Source organism: Pseudophryne corroboree (genome assembly GCF_028390025.1).
Source record: "Pseudophryne corroboree isolate aPseCor3 chromosome 3 unlocalized genomic scaffold, aPseCor3.hap2 SUPER_3_unloc_8, whole genome shotgun sequence".
NCBI lineage: Eukaryota > Metazoa > Chordata > Amphibia > Anura > Myobatrachidae > Pseudophryne > Pseudophryne corroboree.
In genome coordinates this window covers 382,343-399,894 of record NW_026967574.1, presented here as the reverse complement: position 1 = coordinate 399,894, position 17,552 = coordinate 382,343, and the positions used below count along the sequence as shown (strand labels likewise).

Sequence of the window (17,552 nt, the reverse complement as noted above, 5' to 3'; positions counted from 1 at the left end):
GGATTAATTAGAAATAAGGAAGCATAATCATCATTAAGTCTGATTATCAACTGATTCTGTGCGGAACCCATACACCTCTTTACTGCCTCCAGCAGCCCCTGGTACTGCACTTTGACCATCCGCCCTGACCCCCCCCCCCCACTACTGCCACCCACCCAGTCTCTCCCAACTACTGCCACCCGCCCTGTCTCCCCCCACTGCCACCCACCCTGTCTACCCCACTACTGCCACCTGCCCTGTCCCCCCCCCACCCAGTCTCCCCCCACTACTGCCACCACCCTGTCTCCCTCTACTGCCTCCCACTCTGTCTCTCCCCACTACTGCCACCTGCCCTGTCTCCCCCCTACTGCTACCCACCCTGTCTTTCCCCACTACTGCCTCCACCCTGTCTCCCACTACTGCCATCGCTGTCTCCTCCACTACTGCTACCCACCATCTCCCCCACACTACTGCCAACTGCCCTGCATCCCTCCACTACTGCCACCGCCCTGTCTCCCCCCACTAATGCCATTTGCCCTGCCTCCCCCACACTAATACTACCCACCCTCCCCCCAGTACTGCCACCACCGTCTTCCCCCACTACTGCTACCTGCCCTGTCTCCTTCCACTACTGCCCCTCACCCTGTCTGCCCCCACTACTGCCACCACCGTCTCTCCCCACTACTGCAACCCTCCCTGTCTCAGCCCACTACTGCCACTGCCCTGTCTTCTTCCGCTTCTGCCACCACCTTGTCTCCTCCTCTGACACCTTAACTCTGCTTGAGGACAAGAGTCTCACAGACACTGCCTCCTGCAGTCCCCACTACTGCCAGCCACCCTGAGTACCCCCTCAGCTCTGCTTGGGGATATTACCCAGACAGTGCCACTGATACAGCAATAGTGCCACCCACCCTGTCTACCCCTGACATCTCAGCACTGCTTGGGGTTTCTTGGTACTGCTGGTAACAGACCTTCATCTGCAGATGGAAGTAAGAAAGCAGGGCAGTAAGGAGTTAGAAGCTGCTTCTGGTACCTGTGACCCTGGTCATGTAGGGCTGGGAGAGTCAGTAAGATTATGTAATAGTTACCATCTTACAGGCAGCCGGTGAAGGGAACAGAGAATGGGTGTTATGTGGTAAGTCTGATTGGTAACAAAGCTGAGCTGTAGACCTGCCCTTTGTTGGTGAGCTTCTATCATAAGGACCTGTTTCACCAGGACTGAGTCACAGCCAACTGGCATCACCCACACCTGGAGCTCAGCTAGACAACCATTTAGGATTGGTACTGGGTTCTCAGTACCCGGAGCAAGAGACAGGTCATCTGTATAGCAGTGGTAGATGAGGGCATGACATATGATTATTTCACCCAGTGGTAACATGTATATTGCAAAAAGCATAGGAGATAGGATAAGAACCTTGAAGAACAACGTATGGCAATAATAAGTATACTCCAGAAGACTAAAATGGTTCCTCACCTGATGAAGTCTAATATGTACAACAAGAGATGATTTATTTCTCAGAGCATGGAAATGGCCTCTCATCTGTGTGACTTCTCTGATATGTAACAAGTTGTGATTTCTGTGTAAAACATTTCCCACATTCAGAGCAAGAAAATGGCTTCTCACCTGTGTGACTTCTCTCATGGTTTCTAAGATCTGATTTGTGTGCAGAACATTTCCCACACTCAGAACATGGAAATGTATTCTCACCTGTGCGAGTTCTCCGATGTCTAACAAGTTGTGATTTCCGTGTAAAACATTTCCCACACTCAGAGCAAGAAAATGGCTTCTCACCTGTGTGACTTCGCTGATGTGTAACAAGTGGTGATTTCTGGGAAAAACATTTACCGCACTCAGAGCAAGAAAATGGCTTCTCACCTGTGTGACTTCTCTGATGTATAACAAGATGTGATTTATTTAAACAATGTTTCCCACACTCAGAGCAAGAAAATGGCTTCTCACCTGTGTGACTTCTGTGATGTGTAACAAGTTGTGATTTCCATCTAAAACATTTCCCACACTCAGAGCAAGAAAATGGCTTCTCACGTGTGTGAGTTCTCTGATGTGTAACAAGTTGTGATTTCTGGGAAAAACATTTCCCACACTCAGAACAAGAAAACGGCTTCTCACCTGTGTGACTTCGCTGATGTGTAACAAGTTGTGATTTCCATATAAAACATTTCCCACACTCAGAGCAAGAAAATGGCTTCTCACCTGTGTGACTTCTCTGATGTATAACAAGATTTGATTTCCGTGCAAAACATTTCCCACACTCAGAACATGGAAATGGCCTCTCACCTTCCTTAGCTGGCTGATGGGTAATACGTTTTGTGTTCTGTGTAAAACATTTGGCATCTATAGAACAGGGAAACACTGTATCTACTCTCAGAGCTGTAACAGATGCACCAATATCAGAGTTATCAGCAGAACATTTCCCAGGATCAGAGGGATCAGCTGACAGAGCTGGATGTATAATTGGGGTAATGGGATTAGCTCCTGGAGAATCCTGTCTACTGTCATTATCTTTTATGTCACAATCCGAGGATAACATTAGATGTCCTTCTGAGATGTTCCTGCTTGTGTGTCCATCTGCTGGAAATAAAATACATTATGGAAATGTGACATTTTCTGTAACAATATTAATCTTGTAAACAATAGAAGACGACTCTCTGGGACACTTAATTGTAAATGTGTGTGTATAATAAAACATAATTTTTAATGAAGGCTTTATAATATTGTGTCTCAGACTATCATTATGTCCACCCTCCTGAGAACACTCACAATAACAAATGTAATATTATAATAAGACTTAGATATATCTCTCTCTTGTACTGGTAACTAACCATGAAGTATAAATGGAGATGTAGTCACTCGCCAAGTCCTATGTCAGCACCAATGTAAAACAATGGATGGGGAACATATCGTATGAATTGGAGATTCTAGATGAACAATAACATCAGTCATATGAGCTGATGGATCAGAGAAATGTCTTCTAACGTTACTCCTGGAAGCATTGGTAAGGTAGTATTCCTTTATGTGTGTGCTCATACGCTGGTAAGCCTGTACATGTGTTACTCCCCCTCATATAAGGTATATTGCTACAGTAGAGTAGGTGTGGAACAATGTATTTTACATGCAATACACCATATTATACACAGCAATCATCATCATCATCTGCTGGGTTATAATCCACTCTTACACCCCCATCATCAGTGTCTTACCTCTATATTCACAATAGTAATAAGGATGATGGTGTGCACAGTAAGTATGATATAGAGAATGACATATCAGAATCTATACAGCTGCCGCCATACTTCTGCTTCTCATACGTGTGCTACTGGCAGCAGTGAACATCTAAGAGTGCAGGGAAGACAGCAGAGTCTGATGAGAAAGAGACTGGATCTGCCTTTGCAGGGAGGTACCACACCTGTTACCCCTGTTAGTATATAAAATAATAAATAAGAGGAGTGTGGTCCATGCAGACCTGCTTTCTGGAGCTCTCCTCAGTAAGTGGCTTCTTATTTACCCTACCTGATAGCTCTCAGCCACCGCTGGGACCAAGACACAATCTATTTTGTCCCCCACTACCCTAAAGCCGCTTGCTCTACTCACTCCGGGCACTGTTCACTGCCGCAGCCTAGTGACGCCGCTGAAGCCATGGGCTGTATTCTGGGGCTATGTGCGCCCAGTCTTTCCTGCACGCTCTAGACACCTGACTTGGAGGTGCTTTTGGCTGCAGGGGTGGGATGGTTAGGGTTAGGCTGTGGGTAGGTGGGGGGGTTAGAGTTAGGCATCCCCAGAGAGGGATAGGGTTAGGCTGCTAGGGTGGGGGGGCTAGGCTGTGAGGGACGGAGGGTTAGGCTGCAGGGAGAAGGGTTAGGCTTAGCACCACTGGGGAGGTTTAGGGAAAGACTGTGGGGGAGGGATGGTTAGGCTGTGGGTAGGGGGGGTTAGGCTGTGCGTAGGGGGGTTAGGAATCCCATGGGGAGGGTTAGGTTGTGTGGGATAGAGGGTTAGGCATCCCCCAGGAAAGGTTACGCTGTGGGGGATGGAGGGTTAGGCTGCTAGGGTGGGAGGGTTAGGCATCCACTGGGAAGGATTAGGCTATGGGGGAGGGAGGATTAAGCTGTGGAAGAGGGAGGGTTAAGCTGTGGGGGAGGGAGGGTTAGGCTGCAGGTAGAGGGGCCTAAGGCATCCCCCGAGGAGGGTTAGGCTGCAGGTAGGGAGGGTTAGGCATCCCCCAGGAAGGGTTAGGCTGTGGGGGAGGAAAGGTTAGGGTGGGAGTATTAGGCTGCGGGTAGGGGGGGGGGGGGTTAGGCATCCTCCTGGGAGGGTTAGGTTGTCGGTAGGGGGGTTATGCATCCCCCGAGGGGGTTAACACCACTAGGGTAGGAGGGTTAGGCTGTGGGTAGGGGGGGGCTAAGGCATCCCACGTGGAGTGTTAGGTTGTGGGGGAGGGGGGGTTAGGCTGTGTGTAGGGGGGGTTAGGCTGTGGGGGAGGGAGGGTTAGGCTGTGTATAGGGGGGGGGGTAGGCATCTCCCGGGGGAATTAGCAGCACTGGGGAGGGATAGGGACAGGCTGTGGGAAAGGCTGGTTAGTGTGAGGGGAGAATCAGGTTTAGATTAGGTTTTGGGGGGAATGTGGGGATTTTCACCTCTGGAATGCTGCTGTCGGCATAATGACAGCGGGTAGCCCGGGCTTTGGGATATCATATGTATTCTGTTTTCACCATAGCGTTAGCAGCACAAATGAAAGGACCAGAGGCAGGAACAACAAAGTTCTAGAAATTGCAGCAACCATCACCATGACTGGATACATGAAGAGATGCAGCGTTACATAAGACACACACACTACCTTATTAATAACATCCAGCTCACCCACATAAGTCACCCCACCAGGCAGCCATCACGGAGCTGAGGCTGAGCTCCTGCTTCTCTATCAGTGCACAGATGATAACAGTGGGCGGTCTGAGGCAGACACCGGCCGCACTTCATTCCCTGTGGCCCACCCCTCCTTTCCTACAGCCAGCCCGGCCAGACACTGAGCCCCTGCTGGCTGGTAAGCTGCGGGGCGGACGCTGCAGCCCGGACCAGGACACAATAGAAGCGGTGGGACTGGGGATATCCGGCCTGTGAGCAGAGAGGGAGGGGGTGGTGCATTGGTGCGCCGCGCTGCACATCAGCTTTTCATTGAGCCTCTGCACATGCGCAGAAGCTGTCACCTAGCGCTGACTGATCTGAGCTCCAATCACTGCAGATGGCCCACTGTGTGAAGGAGACTGGACATCAAGGGGACAACTGGACCAGCCTAAGGGGCTCTGGCCCAGCGTCCTGGTGGACCAATCCGCCCCTGGCTGCGCAGCTCCCGCTACTGCTGGGGACAGAACGGGCTGCCCACAGTCACCGGAGCCCCGCGGTGATATTGGGAAGTGAGGTGGCTGCCATTTTGGATTGAAGCATTTGCCTGAAGGTGAAACTACCTTCTATTCATATGGTACCACTATAATCTACTTCCTCTCAGTCTACATGCAGAGCCCAGTATCAAGTATCGTCTGAGTACAGCTCATTACACTCTGATTACAACCTCACAGTATATTATTTTGTGGATTTATTCACTGAATATATTTTGCCATTTGTGTGTCTCTGTGCTGAGTACTTCACGTCTGTGGTCACGCTGACCTCTAGTGGAATTTCTCGTCATTACTGTGTTATTTAAGTTGCATTACATCAGGTTTACTTGGCTCGGATTCCCCCGTCACCCCGACTAAGAATGTCATTTTGAACGGATTCATCTTGATGTAACCTCCTGACAACGTACTACTGCTCCTTTTATTTATACATCATTTGTATTTTCCTATCTCTGAGAGGTCAGTCTCTTTGTAGCCGGCTTATCATGCCTCCAAAAAAGCTTAAAAAGGTACCAAATCGGCCCCACCTGTCCATCTCTTTGGTATCTCAAATTCAAGTGGTCCTTCTGAGACCGCTACAACATCATCTGCTTCTTCTTGTCAGATGCACAGCCCAGCTGTAATGGCTGAAGACGCCTTAAGACACTCTAGAGCAGGGCTGGCCAAACCAGTCCTCGAGATCTACCAACAGTACACATTTTCCAGACCACCTAGCTGGTGCACAGGTGTAGTCATTACTAATTAAGATGTGCTGCATTCATTCCTAACTGACAATTCTACAGATCTCCAGGAGGCCTGGAAAACATGAACTGTTGGTAGATCTCGAGGACCGGTTTGGCCAGCCCTGCTCTAGAGGATCCTGTTACTCTACGCTCTATACATTCTATGTTATTTACATTTAAGGACTGAACTAACTTCAGAACTTAACTCTAATATTCAAGCTTTGAGGTCTGATATCAGTGAGATTGGCACTCGTACAGACTGAGATGAAAGAGATTGTTGTGTCTCACAAAGATCTGATTTCAGCACATGACACCCTTCAGGAAGACATGGGGGTATATTTACTAACATTCGTAATTCTCCCGATTTGGTTGGAGATTAATTACGAATGACATCGAAAGTGTAAAACTGCAACTTTTTTAATTGATTACGACTAATTTACTAAGCTGTCGTATTCTGCATTTTCGTGTTTTCCGTTGTCGATGTCATTCGTAATTTTTTACAGTGTATTACGGGAGTGATTAGCAAAACACTGCCGACTTTAACACAATGAATCACGGACGAATCTGTGAGATCCGTGCTGGGGTTCATTGTGCACCTTTTTATATTTTATAAAGTAGTTTAAAATGTGAAAAAAAATTGCGTGGGGTCCCCCTCCTAAGCCAAACCAGCCTCGGGCTCTTTGAGCCGATCCTGGTTGCAGAAATATGGGGAAAAAATGGACAGGGGTTCCCCCATATTTAAACAACCAGCATCGGGCTCTGCGCCTGGTCCTGGTTCCAAAAATATGGGTGACAAAAAGGAGTAGGGGTCCCCCGTATTTTTGCAACCAGCACCGGGCTCCACTAGCTGGACAGATAATGCCACAGCCGGGGGTCACTTTTATACAGTGCCCTGCGGCCGTGGCATTAAATATCCAACTAGTCACCCCTGGCCGGGTTACCCTGGGGGAGTGGGGACCCCTTCAATAAAGGGGTCCCCCCCCCGGCCACCCAAGGGCCAGGGGTGAAGCCTGAGGCTGTCCCCCCCATCCAAGGGCTGCGGATGGGGGGCTGATAGCCTTTGTTAAAAGTGTTTGATATTGTTTTTAGTAGCAGTACTACAAGGCCCAGCAAGCCTCCCCCGCAAGCTGGTACTTGGAGAACCACAAGTACCAGCATGCGGCGGAAAAACGGGCCCACTGGTACCTGTAGTACTAGTACTAAAAAAATACCCCAATAAAGACATCACACACACACCTTGAAAGTATAACTTTAATACATACATGCATACCACCATATACACATACTTACCTTATGTTCACACGAGGGTCGGTCCTCTTCTCCAGTAGAATCCATGGTGTACCTGTTGATAAAATTATACTCACCAAATCCAGTGTAGAAGGCTCCTCGGCTTGTAATCCTTTTGTAATCCACGTACTTGTAAAAATAAAAAAACGGATACCCGACCACGAACTGAAAGGGGCCCCATGTTTTCACATGGGACCCCTTTCCCCGAATGCCTGGAACCAACTCTGACTTAAGTCCAAGAAGGTTCCATCAGCCAATCAGGGAGCGCCACGTTTGGCACCCTCCTGATTGGCTGTGTGCTCCTGTACTGTATGACAGGCAGCACCCGGCAGTGTTACAATGTAGCGCCTATGCGCTCCATTGTAACCAATGGTGGGAACTTTGTGGTCAGCGGTGAGGTTACTCTCGGTTACTCTGGGCATGGATCTATTTTTGGCCCATATTTATTTGCTCTTGGGTATAAAACGTGTATTTTTATCTTTATTTCCTGTGCTATATAATTGCTATATGATCTGATATTCTTTCCACTGTTACGTTTTGTTATACCTTTCTAGAATGTTTGGGTGTTCAGGCAAAGCATGACTGATTCCTCTAACATCCTGTTGCCCTTATAACGGTGTTGGTAGAACCTACATTGGATATCAGGCCATGTTCTTGGCCTTTACCTCCTTTGGTTACATTGAGATTTGGTATTTCTTTGTACAATTGTTACTATGATGACTAGATTTTGCACTCTCGTATGGCTATTTGGGGTAGTTCGCAGGTCCCCCTTTTAGGCCCGACCGCCACCTTTTTCTACCTTTCTGTCCCAGTACCCTAGTGATGGAATCTCTAGCTCCTTTATGGACGCTATTTCTGGCTCCCATTTTTTCTTTCCTTTTCTATCTGTTATTGGATAGATTGAAGTATGCACACGCCCTACAGACTCTACTGGAATTTACACAGATGATCCTAGATGTTTCATACCATGATCTGATCTCTCTCTATCACGGTGACGTTTTTAAGTCTCTTAATTCTCCTCATAGTTTGTAAGTCTCTTAATTCTCCTCATAAGAGACATCTTCCAATAACATATTTCGCTGACGAGAAGGCGGCGGTGGTAGCCATTCAGGAATCACATGTTCCATTGCACTCTCCCCCTCAGTTTACCAATAACTACCCAACATGCTCTATCTCCTGTGGTGTAGCGATCCTTTCTAATAGATCCTGCCCCTTTCACCTGGAAAGCAAGTGGGTGGATTGCAATGGTAGATATTGGATTCTAGTTGTGAAAATTCATTATAAATATGTCCCCCATACTTCTCTCTATGCCCCTCATGCCAGACAGCCCCGATTTCTTAAATCGTTTTTTCAAACGCTACAAGAAATAATTTCTCTTAGTCCGTAGAGGATGCTGGGGTCACCATTAGAACCATGGGGTATAGACCGGATCCGCAGGAGACATGGGCACTTTAAGACTTTCAAAGGATGTGAACTGGCTCCTCCCTCTATGCCCCTCCTCCAGACTCCAGTTATAGGAACTGTGCCCAGGGAGATGGACATTTCGAGGAAAGGATTTATTGTTAAACTAAGGTGAGATACATACCAGCTCATACCTCAAACAAGCCGCACAACATGGCATTCCATAGAACACAAGCCAACGGCATGAACAACGTCAGCAACATGCCGACTATAACTGTAACACAACATGTGTGTAACCACAATGAATAACTGCAGATACAGTACGCACTGGGATGGGCGCCCAGCATCCTCTACGGACTAAGAGAAAAGGATTTACCGGTAGGTATTAAAATCCTATTTTCTCATACGTCCTAGAGCAGGGGTGGGGAACCTGTGGCCCTCCAGCTGTTGTTGAAATACACATCCCAGCATGCCCTGCAACAGTTTTAGCATGGCCAAATAGCAAAATTGTAGCAAGGCATGCTTTTATGTGTAGTTCAACAACAGCTGGAGGGCCAAAGGTTCCCCACCCCTGTCCTAGAGGATGCTGGGGTCACCATTAGAACCATGGGGTTATACCAAAGCTCTAGTACCGGCGGGAGAGTGCGGATGACTCTGCAGCACTGATTGACCAAACTGGAGGTCATCATCGGCCAAGGTATCAAACTTGTAAAACTTAGCAAAAGTGTTTGACCCTGACCAAGTAGCTGCTCGGCAAAGTTGTAATGCCAAGACTCCCCGGGCAGCCGCCCAGGATGAGCCCACCTTCCTAGTCAAATGGGCTTTTACCGATTTTGGTAACGGCAATCCCGCCGTAGAATGAGCCTGCTGAATCGTATTACAGATCCAGCCTGCAATAGTCTGCCTGGAAGTAGGACACCCAATCTTGTTGGGAGAATACAGGACAAACAGAGCCTCCGTTTTCCTGATTTGAGCCGTTCTGGCGACATAAATTTTCAAAGCTCTGACCACATCCAGATACTTTGACTCATAAGGCGTCAGTAGCCACTGGCACCACAATAGCTTGGTTCATGTGGAAAGATGAAACCACTTTCGGCAGAAATTATTGACGAGTTCTCAACTCTGCTCTATCTTCATGAAAGATCAAATAAGGGCTCTTGTGAGACAAGGCCGCTCAGACACCCGCCTCGCGGATGCCAAGGCCAACAGGATGACCACTTTCCAAGTGAGGAATTTCAATTCCACCTTACGTAAAGGTTCAAAGCAATGTTATTGAAGGAACTGCAACACCACATTAAGATCCCACGGTGCCACTGGGGGCACAAATGGAGGTTGGATGTGCAACACACCCTTCACGAAGGTCTGAACTTCTGGAAGGGAGGCCAATTGTTTCTGAAAGAAAACCGATAAGGCTGAAATCGGTACCTTTACTGAGCCCAATTTTAGGCCCGCATCCACACCTGCGTGTAGAAAATGGAGAAAACATACTAGCTGAAATCCCTCTGTAGGAGCTTTCTTGGATTCACACCAAGAAACATATTTTCTCCAAATACGGTGGTAATGTTTAAACGTTACTCCTTTTCTGGCCTGAATAAGTGTGGGAATGACTTCACTGGGAATACCCTTTCGGGCTAGGATTTTGCGTTCAACCACCATGCCGTCAAACGTAGCCGCAGTAAGTCTTGATACACGCATGGCCCTTGCCGTAACAGGTCCTCGCGGAGAGGAAGAGGCCAGGGATCTTCTACGAGTAATTCCTGAAGATCTGGATACCAAGCCCTCCTTGGCCAGCCTGGGACAATGAGGATCGCTTGAATCTTTGTACTTCTTATGATCTTTAGAACTTTTGGAATGAGAGGAAGTTGAGGGAATACATATTCCAACTGAAACACCCACGGTGTCACCAGTGCATCCACTGCCATTGCTTGAGGGTCCCTCGACCTGAAACAATATCTCTGTAGCTTCTTGTTGCGACGAGACGCCATCATGTCTATTTGAGGAACTCCCCAAAGACTTGTCACTTCTGTGAAGACCTCCTGATGGAGGCTCCACTCTCCTGGATGGAGATCATGCCTGCTGAGGAAGTCTGTTTCCCAGTTGTCCACTCCTGGTATGAAGACTGCCAACAGAGCAACTGTATGTTTTTCCGCCTAGCGGAGAATCTTTGTAACTTCTGCCATTGCCGCTCTGCTCTTTGTTCCGCCCTGGCGGTATACGTATGCTACTGCTGTTATATTGTCCGACTTGATCAGTACAGGCAGATTGTGACGAAGACGTTCCGTTTGTAGAAGGCCGTTGTAAATAGCCCTTAACTCCAGAACGTTTATGTGAAGACAAGTCTCCTGACTTGACCATCTTCCTTGGAAGTTTTCCCCCTGTGTCACTGCTCCCCAGCCTCGGAGGCTTGCATCTGTGGTTACTAGGATCCAGTCCTGGATCCCGAACCTGTGCCCCTCTAGGAGGTGAGAGCTGTGCAGCCACCACAGGAAAGAGATTCTGGTCTTGGAAGACAGGATTATCCTCCGGTGCATGTGTAGGTGGGATCCGAACCACTTGTCCAACAGGTCCCACTGGGACACTCTGGCATGGAATCTGCCAAACTGAATGGCCTTGTAAGCCGCAACCATCTTCCCCAGCAAGCGAGTGCATTGATGGATTGACACTCTGGCTGGTTTCAGAATTTGTTTGACCAGACCATGAATTTCCTGAGCCTTCTCCACTGGAAGAAAAAGTCTGTAGTTCTGTGTCCAGTATCATTCCCAAAAACGTCGGCCAGGTCGTCGGAATCAACTGTGATTTTGGCAACTTTAGGAGCCAACCATGTTGTTGAAGAACTGTCAGGGAGAGTGCAATGTTTTGCACCAACTGGTCCCTGGATCTCGCCTTTATCAGAAGATCATCCAAGTACGGGATAATCGTTACTCTTTGCTTGCGAAGGAGAACTATCATTTCCGCGATTACCTTGGTAAAAATACTCGGAGCCGTGGACAGACCAAACGGCAACATCTGAAATTGGTAATGACAATCCTGAATTGCAAACCTCAGGTAAGCCTGATGCGGAGGATAAATGGGAACATGCAAGTAGGCATCCTTTATGTCCACCAACACCATAAAATCCCCTTCCTCCAGACTGGAACTCACTGCTCGGAGCGACTCCATCTTGAATTTGAACTTTTTTAGATAGAAATTGAGGGACTGCAGGTTTAGGATCGGTCTGACCGAGCCATCCGGCTTCGGGACCACGAAGTGGCTCGAATAAAAGCCTTCTCCCTGTTGTGACGGGGGGGCCGTGACAATGACCTGGTTGCGTTTTTGGAGGGTTTTTCTCTTTTTAGGAGGGATAGGGCTACCAAAAGGGGAGGTTGGATATGTCTCTTCATTAAACCATCTCTTAAACCATGCGTAATAGATACTATCTGCAAGGGGATTGGAGATAATGTGGAGTCGCTATGGGTTGAGATCACAAGTGAGGGCACTGAGGCAAAGAAACTAGTCATTGACACGTTGCAAGCAACCGGATATCAGCATACATGATGAGGAACAACTCCTACAGCAAATAGAAAAAGCAGCAGGAATGGGGGACATCCTAGTGTTAGGAGACTTTAACTATCCTGATATAAATTGGAGGAACGATTCATGTTTAAAAACTAGGAGCAACAGGTTTTTAAATACATTGAAGGATCAATTCCTGAATCAATTAGAGGTAAAACTATTCTGGACCTAGTTATTAATAATAACGTGGACATTATATCAAACATTAAAGTTGTGGAGACCTTGGGAAACAGCGATCATTATATGATCACTTTTGACATCAGTTTCAAGAAAAATAGCTATAAGGGAGCAACCAAAACATTAAACTTCAGAAAAGCTAACTTTAATATGCCGAGACGGGCACTAAACAGCATTGACTGGGATGAGTTGTTTCATGGCAAGGACACTTCGGAAATGTGGGATACTTTAAAAGGGTTGCTTGAAAGCAATAGTCACAAATTCATTCCAATGAGCAGTAAACGCAGGAGTATTAAGCACAAACAAATGTGGCTTAATAAGGAGGTCAAAGAAGCAATGGCTAATAAGAGGCGTGCTTTTAAAACATTTAAATCTAATGGTGGGGAGGAGTCATTCCAGTTTTACAAGGAATGCAATAAAATAAGCAAAAAAGTAATAAGAGCAGCTAAAATTGCTAATGAAAAGCAAATCGCTATAGAGTAAAATCAATCCTAAAAAGTTTTATAAATATATAAACAGTAAAAGGTTGAAGAAGGAGAACGTGGGCCCATTAGAGGATGAATTGGGATCCTTGACAAACGATGACAAATTAAAAGCTGAAATATTGAACAATTTTTTTTCGTCAGTATTCACCATGGAGGATGCACAGGTGACAGTATTGCTTAACGACAGTGAATGTAATGACTCTTGGCTAGATACCTGTTTAAGTGAGGAAGTAGTCCTGGAGAGAATAAGCAAAATAAAGATTAATAAATCACCAGGCCCAGACGGTTTGCATCCGAGGGTTATTATGGAGCTTAGGACACAGCTAGCTAAACCCCTATACCCGATTTTCAATAGTTCGATTAGATCAGGCATGGTACCAAAGGATTGGCGTATAGCTGAGGTAGTGCCTTTATTTAAAAAGGGAACTAAAAATAATCCTGGAAACTATAGACCAGTTAGTTTAACCTCTATAGTGGGTAAAATATTAGAAGGCATTTTGAGGGATAGCATAGAGGAGCACCTACATGCAACTAAGTTTATTACTAAAAGTCAACATGGGTTTGTAAGGAACAGGTCATGTCAAACCAACTTAATTAGCTTCATTGAGGAAGTGAGCGAGAATCTGGACCCTGGAAAAGCAGTGGACGTGGTTTACTTAGATTTTGCAAAAGCCTTCGATACAGTGCCACATAGGAGACTGGTCCACAAATTAAGGGAACTTGGCCTAGGAAATATTATTTGTACTTGAATAGGTAATTGGTTGGACAACAGGGAACAACAAGTAGTGGTCAATGGGATGTTCTCCAGCTGGGCATCAGTAGTCAGTGGAATACCACAAGGGTCTGTTCTTGGCCCACTGATGTTCATTATATTTATCAATGATCTAGGAATAGGCCTGGAAAACACAGTGTCAATCTTTGCAGACGACACAAAGCTGTGTAAGGTAATTAACTCAGAAACCAACACTTTTAGAAATCTCTCTCTCTCTGCACATGTTATATCTGACTCCCCTGCAGTGCACATGGTTTTGCCCAACTGCTAACAAAATTCCAGCTGCGATCAACTCAAAATTACCCCTAAGGTCTGAACTTCTGGCAACACTGTAAACTTCTTCTGAAAGAACATTGAGAGAGCTGAAATATGCACCTTAATGGAACCCAGACATAAGCCCTTATTCACTCCAGTCTGCAGGAAACACAAGAATTCTGCAGGTGGATACGTGCGTTCCTCATACCAAAAGATATCTCCTCCAGATATGATGATAGTGTTTTGACGTCACAGGCTTTCTGGCCTGAACCATGGTTGCAAAAATCTTTTTGGAAAAGCCTTTGTGAGCTAGGATGTTCCACTCAACCTCCATGCCGTCAAACAAAGTTGCCGTAAGATCGGGTAGATGAACGGTCCTTGTTGCAGAAGATATCTTCTCATTGGCAGAGGCCAAGAGTCTGCGACGGACATGTTCAGAAGATCTGCTTACCATGTCCTCCGAGGCCAATCCAGGGCAATCAGAATTGCCTAGACTCCTTGATTTCTGAATCGCTTTAGCACCCTCGGGAGCAATGGAATCGAGGAAACAGGTAGACCATCCAGTAAGGCCAAGGGGACGTCGGCGAATCTATTGCCCTCGCCTGAGGGTTCCTGGTTCTTGAGCAATACCAGCGAAGCTTCTTGTTGAGTCGAGAAGCCATTATGTCTATCTGTGGGCAGCCCCACAGGTCAATTATGTCACGTCTAGCAAAGTTTGAGGATCCGGCAGCTGAGATTTGCCCGAGAAGGTAGCAGGCTGTGAATGAACCAGATGAGGGGGCTGGATATAGTTTCTTCGCATGGGACACGGAGCAATGAAGAACGTAGGCGGGGTTTGAGAGTCAATGGAAAGTATTTATTATGTACAGGGCTGAGGTAAAGAACAGCGGCTGGTGCACAATGGTTAAAGACATGGCTGGGGGCGAAGAACTGTGGACTGTGATTTGAAAGACGAGACTGTAGATGATAAACTGTGGAACTGTGGATGGTGGTTGAAGCCGTGGCTGGAGACGAGGATTGTGGACTCTGGTTTGGAAAACGAGGCTGAAGGTAATGTTATGCACACCAGTGCCTGCAGGAAAGTACTGGTGTCAGAACTGTTATGCACTCCAGTGCCTGCAGGAATGTACTGGTGTTTGAACTGTTATGCAAAACAAATGGACTCACAGACAGACTGGGGAATATGACATAACGTACACAGAAGGTGATAGGGTAACAAAATACACACAAAGTGAACAGAGAAGCCCAGAGGCTAAGGAACTGGGTATCTCCCTTGTATTAGAACTGCTCAGATGGGAAAAGCAAGATGTTGTGTTTTAATACGTAGAGAACCCGAAATGCTGTTGCTAAGGGCAACAGCAAAACCCTAAAGGGTTACCAACGGGTGTGGCAGTAAACTCCTTGGTCAGAGATGGAATGATAGACACAAGGAGAGTCTCCACAATCCTAATTCTCACTTGCAGTGCACAGGTTCAGCTTACTGCCACTAAACTGACCCCTGACACCTAGCACAGTGAGACAGGATTAGACAGGCAAGTCTTAGAATACAGCCGCAAACTTGCTAAGTTCACAGAGTAGTAACAGAACCCCAGCAAGCTAAACGACTGACTCCAGTCTTACTGCTAGGTCTGGATTGGCAGAGTGTAATACCAAATCCCCAGGCCTATTTGCAGTAAGCAACAAACAAATTCAAAGCTACACAGTACTGGCTAACTTTCATGAATTGACTAACCAACAAAGATTCAGCAGCATCTGCTTACCCTGAGAAGAGGCCTTATAAAGCAGGTGCTGTCCACGCCCCACTCAGACCTCACAGACTGTGAGCACAAAAACCAGCACCGGATCCCCTGCCGTGCACAGAGCCTATAACCACTGCACAGCAAAAGACCCGAACCGGAGTATCAGCTGCGCTCAGGTTACTCCGCTAGCACTTGTCTCCCGGTTGCCATGACGACGTGGCAGCACAGGGCAGGAGACCCTAACAGGTAATCTGCAGGCTATAGTCGGTGGTACAAAGGCGTGGCTGGTGAAAGATCTGTGGAGTGTGGCTTGAAAGATGAGGCAGAAGATCCGGGCCGACTGTGCCCAAAGAGTCTTACTGGACCGGGTTTTCCAGGAGCGCTTCCACAGGCAGTAGCATGCTAGAAACGGCAGGGCTGCAGCAGCAACAGAGAACCGACCAAGCAGGATCAGGAGTAACCAGAATACAGCAGGAATCCTGGGAGCACAGGCTAAAGCACCTACAACAGGGTTGTAACTTGAAGCACTGGCGTCCCTGTCCTAAATCAGCCCCCTTTTATAGGGAGAGCTTCCCCTGGATTGGCTGGAAGAAACAGGAACTATGCTTAAAACTTGGTCTCCAACATGGCAGCCCCCAGTAATGCACACCTTTTTGCAAAGCCACATTGCTCACTGCCCCTGGTCTCCTAGCAACGGCTCAGCAAGGGCATCCCGCCGCCACGAGCGGACCCCCTCACCGCCGCTACTACTGCCCACGGATCCGGCGCAGCAGCCCACCTCCGCTGCTGCCCGCACAAGGCCAAGGAAGCCAGCCCCGCGGCCCCAGCATACCGGTAAGATTCCGGACGCTGACAAATTATCTGTTAAAACACCTGTTGATGGAATCACCCTGGGAGGGGTGGAGATCATGACGACTCATGAAGTCCGCTTCCCTGTAGTCCACCCCCAGATTGAAGATGACGGACATTGCATTTCTTTCTTCCCAGAGGAGTATCTTTGACACTTCTCGCATGCAGGCTCTGCTTTTTGTCCCTCCTTGGCGATTTATGTAAGCCACCGCCATGGCGTTGTCCGACTGAACCTGGATCGCTCGATTCCTAAGCAGAGGAGAGGCCAGAAGTAGAGAATTGTAGATCACCTGACGTTCCATAATGTTGATTAGAAGTAAAGCTTCGTGGGCTGATCACTTGCCCTGGAACTGAGCCCCTTGGGTGACAGCTCCCCATCCTCTCAGACTCATCTGTCATGAGGAGAATCCAATCCTGAGTCCCAAAACTTCAACCTTCCAGCAGGTTTGAGGACTGTAGCCACCACAAGAGGGAGATCCTGGCCTGAGGTGACAGACGTATTATCCAATGCATCTGAAGATGTGATCCGGATCACTTGCTCAGGAGATCCAATTGAAATGTTCTGGCATGGAACTTTCCGTACTGGATGGCCACAGTATCCAGAAACATTCCCAGGAATAGAAGCCACTGAGTAAGCTCCAGGTGGGACATCTGTAAATTGAGGATCCATACATGTTATAGCAGAAGCTGAATAGTGCGGTCTATATTGAGTACTAGAAGTTCCCTGGATGTCACTTTTATCAAGAGATCATCCAGGTAAGGGACAATATTGACACCCTGGATTCGGAGTGGAACATCATCTCCACCATCACCTTCGTGAAGACCCTCGGAGCTGTGGACAGGCCGAAGGGTAGTGCCTGGAACTGGTAGTGATCGTTCAGCAGGGCAAACCGCAGGTAGGCCCGATGAGGTGGCCAAATCAGGATAT

The 17,552-nt window shown here is 47.4% G+C and overlaps 1 protein-coding gene across 4 annotated transcripts in view; it reads right to left on the bottom strand.

Moving 5' to 3' along the window:
• Positions 1–587: 587 nt before the first annotated feature.
• The window catches only part of LOC134984768 (zinc finger protein ZFP2-like), a 54,218-nt gene continuing 37,253 nt past the window's right edge, over positions 588–17,552 (bottom strand). For 3 of the 4 annotated variants that reach the window (XM_063950259.1, XM_063950261.1, XM_063950262.1), the window contains one exon: positions 588–2,569. In XM_063950259.1, coding sequence (XP_063806329.1) covers positions 1,488–2,569 — 1,082 coding nt within the window. In that variant the 3' untranslated portion in view covers positions 588–1,487. The remainder of the gene's footprint in view (positions 2,570–17,552) is intronic. The other variant, XM_063950260.1, reaches the window with a different exon arrangement.